The following is a 14204-nucleotide window of genomic DNA, read 5'->3' as shown; positions in this document are numbered from 1 at the left end:
GGACCGAAAGGAGGATAAGGAGGGAGTGAGTGGTAGTTGTCGAACGGGTTGTTGTATGGGTAGTTGCACAGCGGGTAGTTACAAACCAGATATGTGTAGCGTGGGTCGCTATAAAAAGGTTTACGTGTTGCAGGTGTATGAACACGATATCAACTATGCATTTGTATCACTTGAAACAAGTAGGTAGATATGTATTCCATGTATTTGAGGATTTCATATTGTTCTATACACATAGTAGATGACCAAAGAGTAGATGTGAATACGAGTTGCTTGTCCCGTCAGTGAATGGTCGTACATTGTGATCGAATACAATTTGTGCTCGCAAGAGGTGGAAAGCGAGTATTAGTGAACATGGGTGGATGTATCAGGTAATTATGCATCATTCGGGCGTTGCATACGACATACGAAGTCTGTGCTGACAATTTCGTTCCCCGTCCAGCGACATTCACTGACAACGCACCATCCCACCGCTGCCACCAGGTGATGATTGTGACACCGCTCACATGATTTGTGGAAATGGTGATGTGGTTATAGTGATGTATACACGCAGAATAGTGTATAACGATCAGTCTATATGGTGGTAGGGGGGGACTGTAACGCAAGGGCAAGTCTAGGGGGTTGGGTGGCATTGGAAGGGCGCTGCTGATGGTCAGCAACTGAAGGGACTGGCAGAGACAAATGATCATTGCCACTCATAGACAAATGTGAGCTTGAGCGCGCGCAAACAAACGAAAAGGTGTGGAATGGGGAAGGAGAGTGAAGGTTGAAGTCTTTCACTGCGGATTCAGTAGAAATATTGTTCCACACTCTTTATTTTACATTACACATTTCTAACTATTACTCCCTCCACCTCTTCTTTCTATTGCCTTGCTAGGGACCTCTTCCTCCTTCTCAGTATTTAAACCTTGTTTCTTTTCCTTTTTCCTTTTTATTTTTGACTTGTTACAAAAGAGGAAAGAGTGCAGATCCTTCTCTTATTTTGTTACTTGGTCCATTTACCACATGTTGCTTCACCTATGTCTAACAATGACAAATTTCAGGAGTACATTTTATTTGTGCTTGTTAATGTATTCCTATTTACATATATACTTATATGCATATGTACATACATACACATATGCATATATACATACATGCATACATACATATATAAATACATACATATATATGTACATACATACATGTGCATATGCTTGTATGCATGCGCGGGCGCTCGGACGTGTGTGTGTGTGTGTGTGTGTGTGTGTGTGTGTGTGTGTGTGTGTGTGTGTGTGTGTGTGTGTGTGTGTGTGTGTGTGTGTGTGTGTGTGTGTGTGTTTTACCTTGGTCTTTGGATCACGTGTTGGACTTCTGATTGACAGCTATTTCCCTCACGGAGGAGAGCTCAGAGCTCGTATGACCGATCTATGGGTAATGCTGTGACCTTACACGCACATGCACCCCCAACTCCCCGCCCACGAGAGTTGGAGTAACGACTCGAAGCGCAGCGATACTGAAATTATTTCAGCCCTGGGCAGGATTCGAACCCGGACCACCGTAGTGACAGTCAGGGACTCTACCAACCGCGCTACCGAGTCGTGTGTTGTGTGTGTGTTGTGTGTGTGTGTTGTGTGTGTTGTGTGTGTGTGTGTGTGTGTGTGTGTGTGTGTGTGTGTGTGTGTGTGTGTGTGTGTGTGTGTGTGTGTGTGTGTGCGTGTGTACGAGGGCACGCGCGAGTGTATATGTGTGTCTTTTATCGGTACCTCGTGCCTAGGTGACATCCTGAGGGCTTACAGCTGGTTCGCACAACCTGTGAAGCCAGCACAGTCACTCCAATAAGCCGCTGGTACTGCAAACTCACTGCACGAGCAACTACCTCTACCACCATCTACCACCTACTGCTTAATTCCTACCACCTACCATCTGTCACCCACCATATTCCATCCACCATCAATACCACCACCAACGCCTACCACAATCATTCATCACCATCGCCTACACCCTTCACCCACCACTCCCTTTCCTTCCGAGTAATGCTGCTGTAATTACCGCCCCCACCTGCTGTTATTACTCTAACGTTGCATCAATTATTGTATTGATTGATGCACCGGCGACTATTTAATGTCCACTGATTTGTCGCGAGTTTCTCTCGATCATCACTTCCTGACGATGACAATCCTTCCTCGATACAATCCTTCGAGGGTGACAGTCACTCCTCATCTCTTACTTAGTTTTTCTTTGCCCCATTCCACGTATTTCTTTTCTTTCTTTCTTTAATCCTTTTCCTCATGTCAATTGTCTTTCCCTATGCCCTGCTCTCGATGTACGTACATGGACTCACATATAAACACACACACACACACACACACACACACACACACACACACACACACACACACACACACACACAAACAAACACACACACACACACACACACACACACACACACACACACACACACACACACACACACAAACAAACACACACACACACACACACACACACACATATATATATATATATATATATATATATATATATATATATATATATATATATATATATATATATATATATATATATTGGTACAAATACATATACGATAATATGTTGAAACTGAAGCTCCACATCTGAACAGCGGCCCTTTTGGCTCCCACAAGCCTGTGTTCCGTGCTCATGTACAGGTGCGCATCGAGCTGTACAGTATCGGACGATATCAAATTATGTCACACCACACGCTACCCACTGGGCACATGTATACACATCACGCACGCACATGTACACACGAGGAGCCAGTCCCCTCGTCCTCCCACGGTGTACATGTTGTGTTGGAGTGTACAAGTGGCTTCTGTATATCCGCACATGTGTATGTGTTCGTGATGATAGGAGAGACTACACATACACGTATACGTGCTTACACATACATGTGCATGCACACGCGCATGCGTACACAAACATACGTGCACGCACACACAAACACGTGCACTTAGAAATACAACCGAGTTTAACGCAACGTCTACTTCCCCCTCTCGCCAATATCAAATGTCCTTTCTCTCTCCAGTCTCTGCAATTCGACCACCTTCCTCGCCCCTACAACCAATCCCTTTCTCCCTCCCTTCCTTCCTCGCTACCTTTCCTACAGAGCTTCTCTTCCCACCTCCACCCAACCACGCCTTTTGATACGGCTCCGCAGCACCCTCCCTCCACCTGGCCGGACTGCCCCTTCTATCCTCCCTCTCCTCTCCCCGGCCCGGCCCCGGCCCCGGCCCCGGCCTGGCGCCGTCACAATACAGCTGCGTCTCTCTTCCCCTCCCTCGATCTCTGGGTAACACTTCCACCCGTCACTCTGCAGCATATACTCTCAACATTACAAAATGTCCCTAGGAGTTTTGTATTCACTAAACCCTCCTTCAGGATGTTCCTCCGATAACTTTCACCCCGAGATACTTTCGGGACCGTGATCTAACTCCCCCATCGCCACTAACCCGATTCTTCTTCCCTCAGGCTACGGATACGAAACGGCTGCGTACGGAAGTCAGTCATACCCGTACATGACTGGTCAAGTGTACGGCGGGTATGACATGACCCGCGGGTACTCCCCAACTTCCACCTCCACTCCCTCCTACATGAACGGGTCAGCTTATTCCTCGGCCATGTACGCGTCCGCACCGTCCCCCTACTCCATGAGTCAGGTAAGCTCAGGACACAGGTGTTCTTGGTTCTATAACTCACATCACTAACAATTGGGTATTTCATTATGTGCATGCGTGATGATCAGGATACGTGGATACCCACTGGCATACTAACATTAGACCACGTGCAAGCGCGTGTGCGTGTGCTTGCGGTTGTGCGGCGTCGGGCATTTGGACTTTTGGGCACAGAAGCAAGCAGTCAGTCAGTCAGTCAGTCTGGCTGGCTGGCTGGCTGCCCGTCCACCTTGTCCGACCGCTTGCTTGCTCGCTCGCTGCATCTCTCGCTCGCACGCGCGCTCACGCTCATGCACGCGCGTCTCGGCCCTACAACTAACCCTGCATGTCCTCCCTCGCCCACAGATGACCATGGCATCCGTGGGTTCCGTCGGCTCCGTCGGATCCTCAGCCTCCCACTCGCCCACGTCCATCAAGTCCGAGACGCCCACGCTTCCCGTCTCACCGGGCGCAGCCATGCCTCCGAGCGCGGCGCACAGCACGCCAGGTGAATATGCAAGTACGTTCTCACCTTCCAACGAGCCCGTCACCACCTCCCCCTCCTCCTCCTCCTCTTCCTGCAACTCCTCCACCACCACCACCTCCAACTACTGCTACTACGCCCAGCCCGGCGGCCCCTTCGTCATGGGCGGTGACGGACGGCCCATGTTCATGCTCGGGCGTACGGGTGCGGCGTACCCGGGGCAGTATTGCTGAGCCGGCAGCCCCGCCCGCCCGCCCGGCCGCCCGCGTGACGTCAAGGCCTTCGGCTCAGCTCAAGCTCTCACCTAAGCCCGAGCCCCTCTGTTTGACGTCGCCCACTTCGGCTCCGAAGTGGGTGAACGCTGCAGGTTGGGCTCGAGCTCGGTTATGGCTCGGGACTCCGGCGCGGCTCTGGGTTGCATCCCCGAGGTCGAGGTCGAGGTCGAGAGGCAGCAGCCAAGTCCACCGTAGTGTTGCATCAGTAGAATGTGTTGATGTGTTCGCATGCTGTCTTATGCTGACGTGATGTGGTCATGATGTCATGCCTACGTGATGTGTCATGCTGACGTGTCCTGTTCTCCGCAGCAGGCGTGATGAAGCGGGAGTACGTGGGGTCGGGCGGCGGCGGGACGACGGCGGCTGCGGCTGCGGCGGCGGCGGCGGCGGCAGCGGCAACGGGGCAGCAGCAAGGAGACCTTTCGCAAATGATTTCCATGTACCTGCCCGGGTCACAGGACAGAAACGACCACCACAAAGCTGCGACCGCCGCCGCAGCTGCGGCATACATGTCCCAAGCCCAATACCACGCCCACTCCGCCTCAACCGACCAGATGCCGCCCGCGCCCATGCCCTTGGCCCACATGTAAAGAAGGCCACAGCATCGCCAGCAGCAGCAGCACTACTACAGGGACACCAGCGACACACGCAGAGGCGACACGCAGCAGAAGATGAGCCAGGGTGGAACCTGAGTGGGAAGGAAGAAAGAGAGCACGGAAGGCTTCAAGAGTGAAGTAAGGAATAAACAAGTATACGGTATCCAGTGGCGGAATGATGGCAGGCAAGCAAGCAAGAAGGTAGCAGGGAAACAAGCAAGAAAACGGGAAGATGAAGAAAGAAGGATCTACGGAGAGGAAGAGAGGGAGAGTAGTGAGGAAGAAGGGAGAGCTGGTGGGCAGGAGCGTGACCCCGCAGGGTCCAGGGGGGGTCCGCGGGGCGCGAATGCGTGCGTGCGTGCGTGCGTCCGTGCGTGCGTGCGTGCGTGCGGGGATGGGGTCTTGCAGGATTTCCCCTCCCCTCCCTCCCCCCCCGGCATCATCGTGACCAGTGACCCTAGGGCTGTTTTCACCTCAGAGGCACAACGCTCTGAAAATGTGATAATCGCATTATTGTATCATTATTGAGTATTGATAATAAAGTAATAATAATAATACAAATATGTATGTAGTACCACGTTCTCATTGCCATAATTTATACCGAATGTTGTGTGTGTGAGCTTCCCAGCCACACTCGTAGTTAGTTGGTAAACATGTATATGTGAAATGATGTGTGTGAGTGTATGCGTGTGTGTGCGTATTTTCTTTGTGTGTGAAAGAGATGCGCGTGAGTGTACGTGCGGGCATGTTGGCGTCCTTGTACATAGACACAGTTGTACATAGCCTTTGCCCTTCGCCCTGCCCAACGCGCGGCACCACGGTTGTCATGGCAACGTCCCTACCACCTGCCGGATGGTCAACGTGAAATAAAGAGAGCCCCGTCCTGCCTGCCGCCCACAGCCCTCCGGAGACCCCCCACCCCCCATCAGCCACGCCCACCTCCACCCATCCGCCACACAGATAGCAACGTCACGGCGTCTCCTCAGATGTGCATTCCTGCAGCAACCATATAACTACGACCTGAAGGAAGAGAAGGAGGAGATAAAATCCTGAGGACGTTGCGGAAGCAGGAGATCAGATCCTGAGGACGTTGCGGAAAGAGGAGATCAGATCCTGAGGACGTTGCGGAAGGAGGAGACCAGATCCTGAGGAGGTTGCGGAATCAGGAGATCAGATCCTGAGGACGTTGCGGTCTGAGCGTGCCGAGTTCAGTTGGGCAGATTCACCTGGTGAAGAAGGAAGAAGGACCTTTTAGAATCGATGGCTGGAGGAATTGTCGAAGACGTCGACGAAGAACGAGGGAGCGAGTAACGGCTGGAGGCGTTGACGGCGGTGATGGCGGAAGTTAAGGGCAACACCTCGCCTACCAGAAGCTCCTGAAGAGGTAGTCGGCAACTCGACTATCGGTAGCTTCTTGCAGTGGTGGTCGAGGTCGAGCCTTAGGCCCAGGGGACCCTGGGCTGTTGAGGGCTTGAAGAAGACGTCTGAGGACGGAGAGCTCCTACAGGCGGAGGTTGAAGGCAAGGGTGAAGGCACTGCTGAGGATGTGGCAGAAGCAGCGGAAGTAGTGTTGGCACTGCCGAGGATGTGGCAGAAGCAGCGGAAGTGGTGTTGAATACATGCTGTGGAACTTTATGACCAATTATGTGGATGTAGTAGTGGCATATGTGGTGGATCTAGGTGTTGGAAACTCGCCGCAGAGGGGTGGTGAGTTGGAGAAGTAATGTGGGTGAGGTGGTGGAGGCCGAGGACGGACGGACGAACTAACAATAGTTGGAGGAAGCGGCGGGTGTTTAGACACTGCAAACAAAAAAAAATAAATAATAATAATAATAAATAATAATAAATAATAATGTAAGTTAAAAAAAGTATTAAAAAAAAAGTGGGAAGTGAAGAAGGTGAATAATAAAAAATAAGAAGTAGGAGGAGGAGGAGGAGAGGAGGAGGAAAAGGAGGAGGAGAAGGAGGAGGAGGAGGAGAAAGAGGAGGAGGAGGAGTTCATTGGAGGAGGAAAAAAAAAAGTGGAGGAGAAGGAGGAGATGGAGGAGAAGGAGGAAGAGAAGTGGTTCGTCCTTCACGTCATATGTACAAATGTGTGTTGTCGTGTTGTGTAAGTAAGAAACGGGGGAAGGGGCGGCCGCGGTAGTTGCTTTCCTTCGTTACCTGCTTTGTTGGTTTCACCACCGATAGCGTCAAACAAGAGGCGATATCAAGAAAATTATGGTAATAATATCGATAATGTTATCTATATACATATGTACATAAATACATACATGCATACATACATATATATATGCCTATGTGTGTAAGCATATGTATATGCACAGTATATGTACATGTATAGGTATATGTTTATGTATACATATATGTATATGTATATGTATATGTATATGTATATGTATATGTATATGTACATGTATATGTTTATGTATATGTACATATATACATGCACACATATATATGAGTGTGTATGTGTATGTGTGTGTGTGTATGTATGTGTTTATGTATAAAGGGAAATTCTCATGGTAAATGTGTTTGTAATTTGAAATGAGGACATTGAATAATTAAAAACACTGTGTTAAACCAACATTGACCTATGGAGAAGATGTAAGTCGAAGGGAAATTCAAATATGTCAAGACGAAAACTACCAAAAGAACCCCAAGGAATACTTCTGGTTCAACTTCGACTAAAGGAACATCAAATTGTGTGATACCACCATAGGTCAATTCAAACCAATACAATTTAATGTCGTGTATGATACTTATTTCTGTGTAATATAAAAAAAAAATGTTGTTCAACTCTTCATTATGATTACATTATTTGTGTAAATTACATTGATTATTGTAAGACAGAATCGGACATATGTAGAAGCCTTCGAGAACTGAGCATAATACAGATCCCAATAATAACAAGAATTAAATAACATGTAAGCCGCCCCTCCCCCAACATCTCCCTCATCCCCCCTTTCCCCCACCTCTTAACAAATTGTCCCCCCACCTTCCAGTTTAACCCCCCTCACACATCTTTCAAGCCAAATATCCCATAGAATACCGTCGAATCCCTCTTCCTATCCACCATAGAACCTTTAATCCCATCCCCATAATCCCATAGCCGTTCTCCACCTTCTCTCCTTCCCCTCCCCTCTTAGAGAAAGGGTCCTATATATATATATACGAAGGAGCTCTCACTCTCTACTCCTTATTCTCATTCTCCCTCCTTGCATTCTGTGTATTCTAAACCCTTCCCTACCTCTATCCCTCCTTCCCACATCATCACCATCGACCTTTCTTCGTCACCTGCATCTTGCTTTGTTCTCTCTGCTAACTGCTTAACTACTGCCGTCACTACTCATCCCCAGTCCTCATATCCTCACTGACGAAATTCCTCCTCCTCCTCCTCCTCCTCCTCCTCCTCCTCCTCCTCCTCCTCCTCCTCCTCCTCCTCCTCCTCCTCCTCCTCCTCCTCCTCCTCCTCCCCCTCCTCCTCCTCCTCCTCCTCCTCCTCCCCTCCTCCTCCTCCTCCTCCTCCTCCTCCTCCTCCTCCTCCTCCTACTTCTCCCCCTCCTCCACGCCCTCACCCTCCAAACCCCCATTTATCATAACCCCTGTCCCCTCATTTCTTCCACACCATCACCCGGTCCCCCTACAATCCCATCATCCTCACCTCGTGGTTTGGCCACTCTCCTCCTCCCTCCCTCCCTCCCTCCCTCCTCCCTTCTCTCCCTTCCTCGATCCTCTTCTTTCTTTCTCCCTCCTTATCAACTCCTTCTTCCTCTCCTCCAACCTTAATCTCCTTATCTGGCCTCTCTCTCCCCGTTCCCTCATTAGTAATATCAGCCCCACCCCGTTCCCAGTTCATGCCTTTCTGTTTTTTCCTGTACATCATTTGTATATAGCGCACCGATGAAATTTGTCTTGTTATACGCAAACTAAACCGTCGTTTCTCTATCGTTGGAACATAAGACAATAAAAAAAGCTGATGAAAAAATATGACGTTTTATTGCCTCCTTTGTGTCGCTCTATTCATATTTATCGAAATTATCTAGCTGGCATTTAAGCTGAAATGTTTTATTTCGACAATGGCTGCCTTTCCAACGAAGAGGTTTTGCCTCAAATGAGTAAAGTGATCCGGTGGTGGAAGAAAGATGCATCGCAGTGCTGGTAGGCAGGATCGGACAAAGAATCGGGATTCTCTTTGAAATCGTCTTTCCAGATGAAGCCACTTACCACCGCGCCATCTTCCGGCCGTGCTCTCCTCAGTGACATCCAGTAAGCCAGCATCTGCCTTTAGTAAACCAACCACCAAAAAACCGCACACAAATCTTTGTTCTTTAACCCACAACATGTAGTGCTCCTTGTGATTCTTTTCTGAGCCTCAGGAATAACCCTTCTTTCTATACCTCAATGAAAATGCAGGTGAAAAAACTGTATGCTTATAGGTCAAATTAGGAATTAAAAACCGACTATTGCATGAGTAATTATGAAACTGTGGAGAGTCGGACCTAGATCCGGCCTCATAACTACAATGGTGTGTGACGTTCAATGTCTCCAACTAGCTGCCATCAGTCTTGGCTGGTCGGGAACTCAGGGCAAGATGAGATGTCCTCTTACTTGAATAAAATTTCCATACGATACTTAAAACATGTATACAAAGGTACCCGTACTGCATCGAAGGGTACTTGTCCTATTTAAGCTAAAATCAGACGATTCTGTTTAGGTGTTTGGTACGCCTTTGGTAGCAAAGAAACTAACCTCTTTCGCACCAAAAGTTATTTATTTTCTTGTTCTGCCTAACGCCACACAATTTGTCTCCTTTGTGTGGTAGCCATTCGGCAGCAAAGGATTTAAACCATTGCTTCCCTGGTCTTAGAAGCCGTACGTCTTGAAATCTAGCAAAATTTCCTCGTACACCCATTATAGAAAATTAATTATTATAATTGATTCGGTTTAATGTCATGAGCTCCCCCACATAGAAAGGTTTAGGACAATCCTTCCTTCTGGAACACTTTTTGAAACAGGGAAGTTCCCTTACTATAGACTTGCTCCATCAGGCAGTCTTGAACAACTTCCACTACTGACGCCATGTCCAAGTAGACCTCTAAAATGCTCAGTAAGTGAACATCCCAAAAACAAATGCTATTAGAAATTATGTAGTATGATATAGATCAGTAATAAAAATTTAGCTGAGAAAGAACATGTATTCAATTATGAAAGTAAAATGATGCTTATAGTAAAAGAAAAATTACAAAAAAGACACATTTGTTAGTCCCTTTGTAAATCTAGTATTAAACTCCTTCAGCAAATCTCGTACCTTCCCGTTTACGATTTCGTACCATATAGGGTACAAATACCCTAGGCTATTTGTACTAGAGCCGGAGGACTTTATTCAGCTATTCATTCAGGTGTTTGGCACCCTTTGGGCGGCGAAGCGGTTAAGTACAAAACTCCAAAAGAAAGCACGATCTCTGCTGGCTGCTTACAAACCAGCCACTTGCGAAATATGCTGGGCTGGCTTGTTGACCATGTCACCTACAGAATGTCAGGAGTTTCCTGCTAGAAGAGTTTGCACGTTGCCAATATCTTTGCCATACAGGAGCATAAGCAGGTGGTCCAAGCAGCAGCCACTGATGAATGTCGAAGATCAAACTGAAGTCTTCGAACTCACGTAGCGAGTTTCAAGCCCAACAAAGGATCGGGTGCATTTTTATGTCTGCACCATTTGTGCACGTGGTATGATGTTGTCTATGAATTGCACTTACCTAAAATGTCACTGATTTCTATGCCCAAACTATTGGTGGTAAATACTCAACTCTGTTTTACACACCAGATATACCCGCAAATAGATTAATAGTACACCATTATAGTGATTGTACAATCGTGTCTGTCGCATCGACCGCGGTTGAATTTAAACCGCCTGGTAGCAAATAAACTATGACTTAAACTGTAGCTAGATACTCGAGTATCATAGATGCAGGCAATAATACCTATGTCTAAAGTTGATAAGTCACCACAATAGTTTCGTATGTACTTGGTGCCTCCGGGCATTTCTTAACCCTCTTCGTAGCGGATAATTATTTTATTTTATTCTATTTTATTTTATTTTATTTTATTTATTTTTTATTCTATCTGGAGCCATGCTATCCCCGTGAAACCCTCTTGATTGCTAAGCCATTGCATCCTGTATCAAATAACCTTTTCTTTATAATACGTCAGTTTCCCTCTTATTACGGTTGCTGCCAAGCTGTTTCATTCACCACCGTGGCACCCTTTTCGTAGCAAGTGGGTTAACTGAAACGTCTGCACAATCGGTGATATTTGCGTTTCCGCTCCACTCATATGCCATGGTGGCTCATTGGGCTTCGAACTTGATTCATAATACGTGCGACACAGTCTAACTAGGCCTGGTTAGGTGAGGAGGAGGTTACTGAAGTAAGAAACCAATCCCAACAAAGACAAAATGCGGAACTGAAGGATTTAGCCATAGCTGGAAGCCTCGTAGTGAAAGTCCCTCACAATACATAAACCGAAACCTCTAGTTTTGGCCGTATATTCTCAGAAAGTCACTGCAAGTGGCAGTCACTCACAAGGTATCGGCTACGGCCACCTGTTGAGGTTTTCGTGACTAACTTCCCCCTTATCTCAGCACAGGCAATACCGTACCATTAATGAACAGTTGATCTACAAAACAGCTGCAGCGTCATGTGTACATTCTTTTTATGATTTCGCACCAATCGGGAGGTGCTTAATTCAGGTCAAATATGCCAGTTTTACCTTAGATGCTAAAACAGCTGATGTACTATACAATTTGTAGGTGCGATTGAGCCCCAGAATTGAGTAGAGACTGTTATGCGAGCATAAGGAAAAGTGACTGATCCTAAAGTAGTTTCTTAAAAATGAATAATTTCTAATTCAGCAATCTGGTTTATGGTCGGTAACTTACATCACTGATGGCAACAAAACAATCTCTGCCATGGCCATAGAGGTTGTGACTCACAGCGATGTCATATTTGGATCGTGCCCGTGGATAACGTCCTACCAATCAACATGATCAGTCTGTTATTACACGAGTGGACAAGAACAAAACACATTCACATATTGGTACATCAGTAAGCCAATCAATCAAATAAAATCAATCAATCAATCAATCAATCAATCAATCAATCAATCAATCAATCAATCAATCAATCAATCAATCAATCAATCAATCAATCAATCAATCAATCAATCAACAAATCAATCAATCAATCAATCAATCAATCAATCAGTCAATCAATCGATTGATCGATCGACCAATCAATAAATCAACCAATCGATCGATCGTTTAATCAAATCAATCAATCAATCAATCAATCAATCAATCAATCAATCAATCAATCAATCGACCAATCAATCAATCAATCAATCAATCAATCAATCAATCGACCAATCAATCAATCAATCAATCAACCGACCAATCAATCAATCAGCCAATCAACCAATCAACCAATCATCAAATCAATCAATCAATCTATCGACCAATCAATCAACCAATCAATCGATCAATCAATCGATCAGCCAATCAATCAATCAACCAATCATCAAATCAATCAATCAATCAATCTACCGACCAATCAATCAACCAATCAATCAATCAATCAATCAATCGATTGATCGGTCGACCAATCAATAAATCAACCAATCGATCGATCGATTAATCAATCAATCAATCAATCAATCAATCAATCAACTAATCAACTGATCAATCAGCTAATCAATCAATCAATCAATCAATCAATCAATCAATCAATCAATCAATCAATCAATCAATCAATCAATCAATCAATCAATCAATTAATCAATCAATCAACCCATCAACAAATAAACAAATCAATCAATCAATCAACAAATAAACAAACCAATCAATACATCAACCACCAACCACTGAATCAGTCGAAGGGATGAGGCCAAATTCCGCGACAGTCTAGGACCACACTGAACCTTCTTCTATGACTAGGATCATCATTCTGTAGCAAGCACCAGGCCAGACTGCCGAGTCCCCCACCGTCTCCAAGCAGATGCAACATACTTGACCCAATCATGCTCTACATGGATACCCCGTCAGACTGGTACAATTGGAGTTTATGGCAATGGGCGTGTGTATGTTGATGTATGCGTAATCTGTAGATGAATCTGTACATTCACTCCTCACCAAACTTAGTGGGGAAATAACAATTATATAATTATTACTAGAATATATATATATATATATATATATATATATATATATATATATATATATACATATACATATATACATATATATATATGTATATCTGTGTATATGTATCTATATATATATACATATATATATGTGTGTGTATATATATATATAGATGTGTGTGTGTGTGTGTGTGTGTATATATATATACATATATATATATATATATATATATATGATAAAATAGATAAATTGATATATACATAAATAAAAAGATAAAGGAATGAATAGATAGATAAACAAATTATTACATAAATAAATAAATGGATAGACACATAAAAAGATAGATAAATTAAGAGGCAGATAAGTAAATACATGAATGAGTACGTAAAGAAGGTAAATAGTTGAATAAATAAGAAAATAAGATAGATAAATAAATGAACAAAAACATAAATTAATAGATAAAATAAATAAGTAAATAAATAAATGAATAAATAAATAAATAAATAAATAAATAAATAAATAAATAAATAAATAAATAAATAAATAAATAGAAAATAATAAATAATAAATAAGTAAATAAATAAAAATAAATAAAATCATTGATCAGTAAGAAAATACATCAACATATGGATAAATTAATAATTTATCAATTAATAACACATAAATGAATCAATAAATATATAAATAAATAAACATATATATAAATAAATGTGCAAATAAATTAATAGATATATTAATTAGTTAATCAGTTAAGCAGTTAACAAATTAGTTGATTGATTTATATATACTAATTAAATGAATAAATGAATAAGTAAATAGAAAATGGTAAATAAATATATAAACAAATAAATAAATGAATAAAAAGAATTAATTTATCAATAAAAAGATGATGATTTTATGGATAGATGAATAAATGAATAGATAAGCAATAATAAATAAAGAAGTGAATGCATAAGTAAACAAATAAATTAATAAACAAATAGA

The 14204-nt window shown here is 44.1% G+C and overlaps 1 protein-coding gene across 5 annotated transcripts in view; it reads left to right on the top strand.

Moving 5' to 3' along the window:
- The window catches only part of SoxN (SRY-box transcription factor soxNeuro), a 78506-nt gene extending 70104 nt beyond the window's left edge, over window positions 1–8402 (top strand). For 2 of the 5 annotated variants that reach the window (XM_076198901.1, XM_076198899.1), the window contains exons 3-5: window positions 3484–3671; window positions 4032–4185; window positions 4734–8402. In XM_076198901.1, coding sequence (XP_076055016.1) covers window positions 3484–3671; window positions 4032–4185; window positions 4734–5014 — 623 coding nt within the window. In that variant the 3' untranslated portion in view covers window positions 5015–8402. The remainder of the gene's footprint in view (window positions 1–3483; window positions 3672–4031; window positions 4186–4733) is intronic. The other 3 variants (XM_076198903.1, XM_076198902.1, XM_076198900.1) reach the window with 3 other exon arrangements.
- Window positions 8403–14204: the final 5802 nt, after the last annotated feature.

The sequence above is a fragment of the Oratosquilla oratoria genome, chromosome 15, assembly GCF_046742065.1.
Source record: "Oratosquilla oratoria isolate Oo_2021 chromosome 15, ASM4674206v1, whole genome shotgun sequence".
Classification (NCBI taxonomy): Eukaryota; Metazoa; Arthropoda; class Malacostraca; order Stomatopoda; family Squillidae; genus Oratosquilla; species Oratosquilla oratoria.
This window is presented reverse-complemented; position numbering and strand designations above follow the sequence as displayed.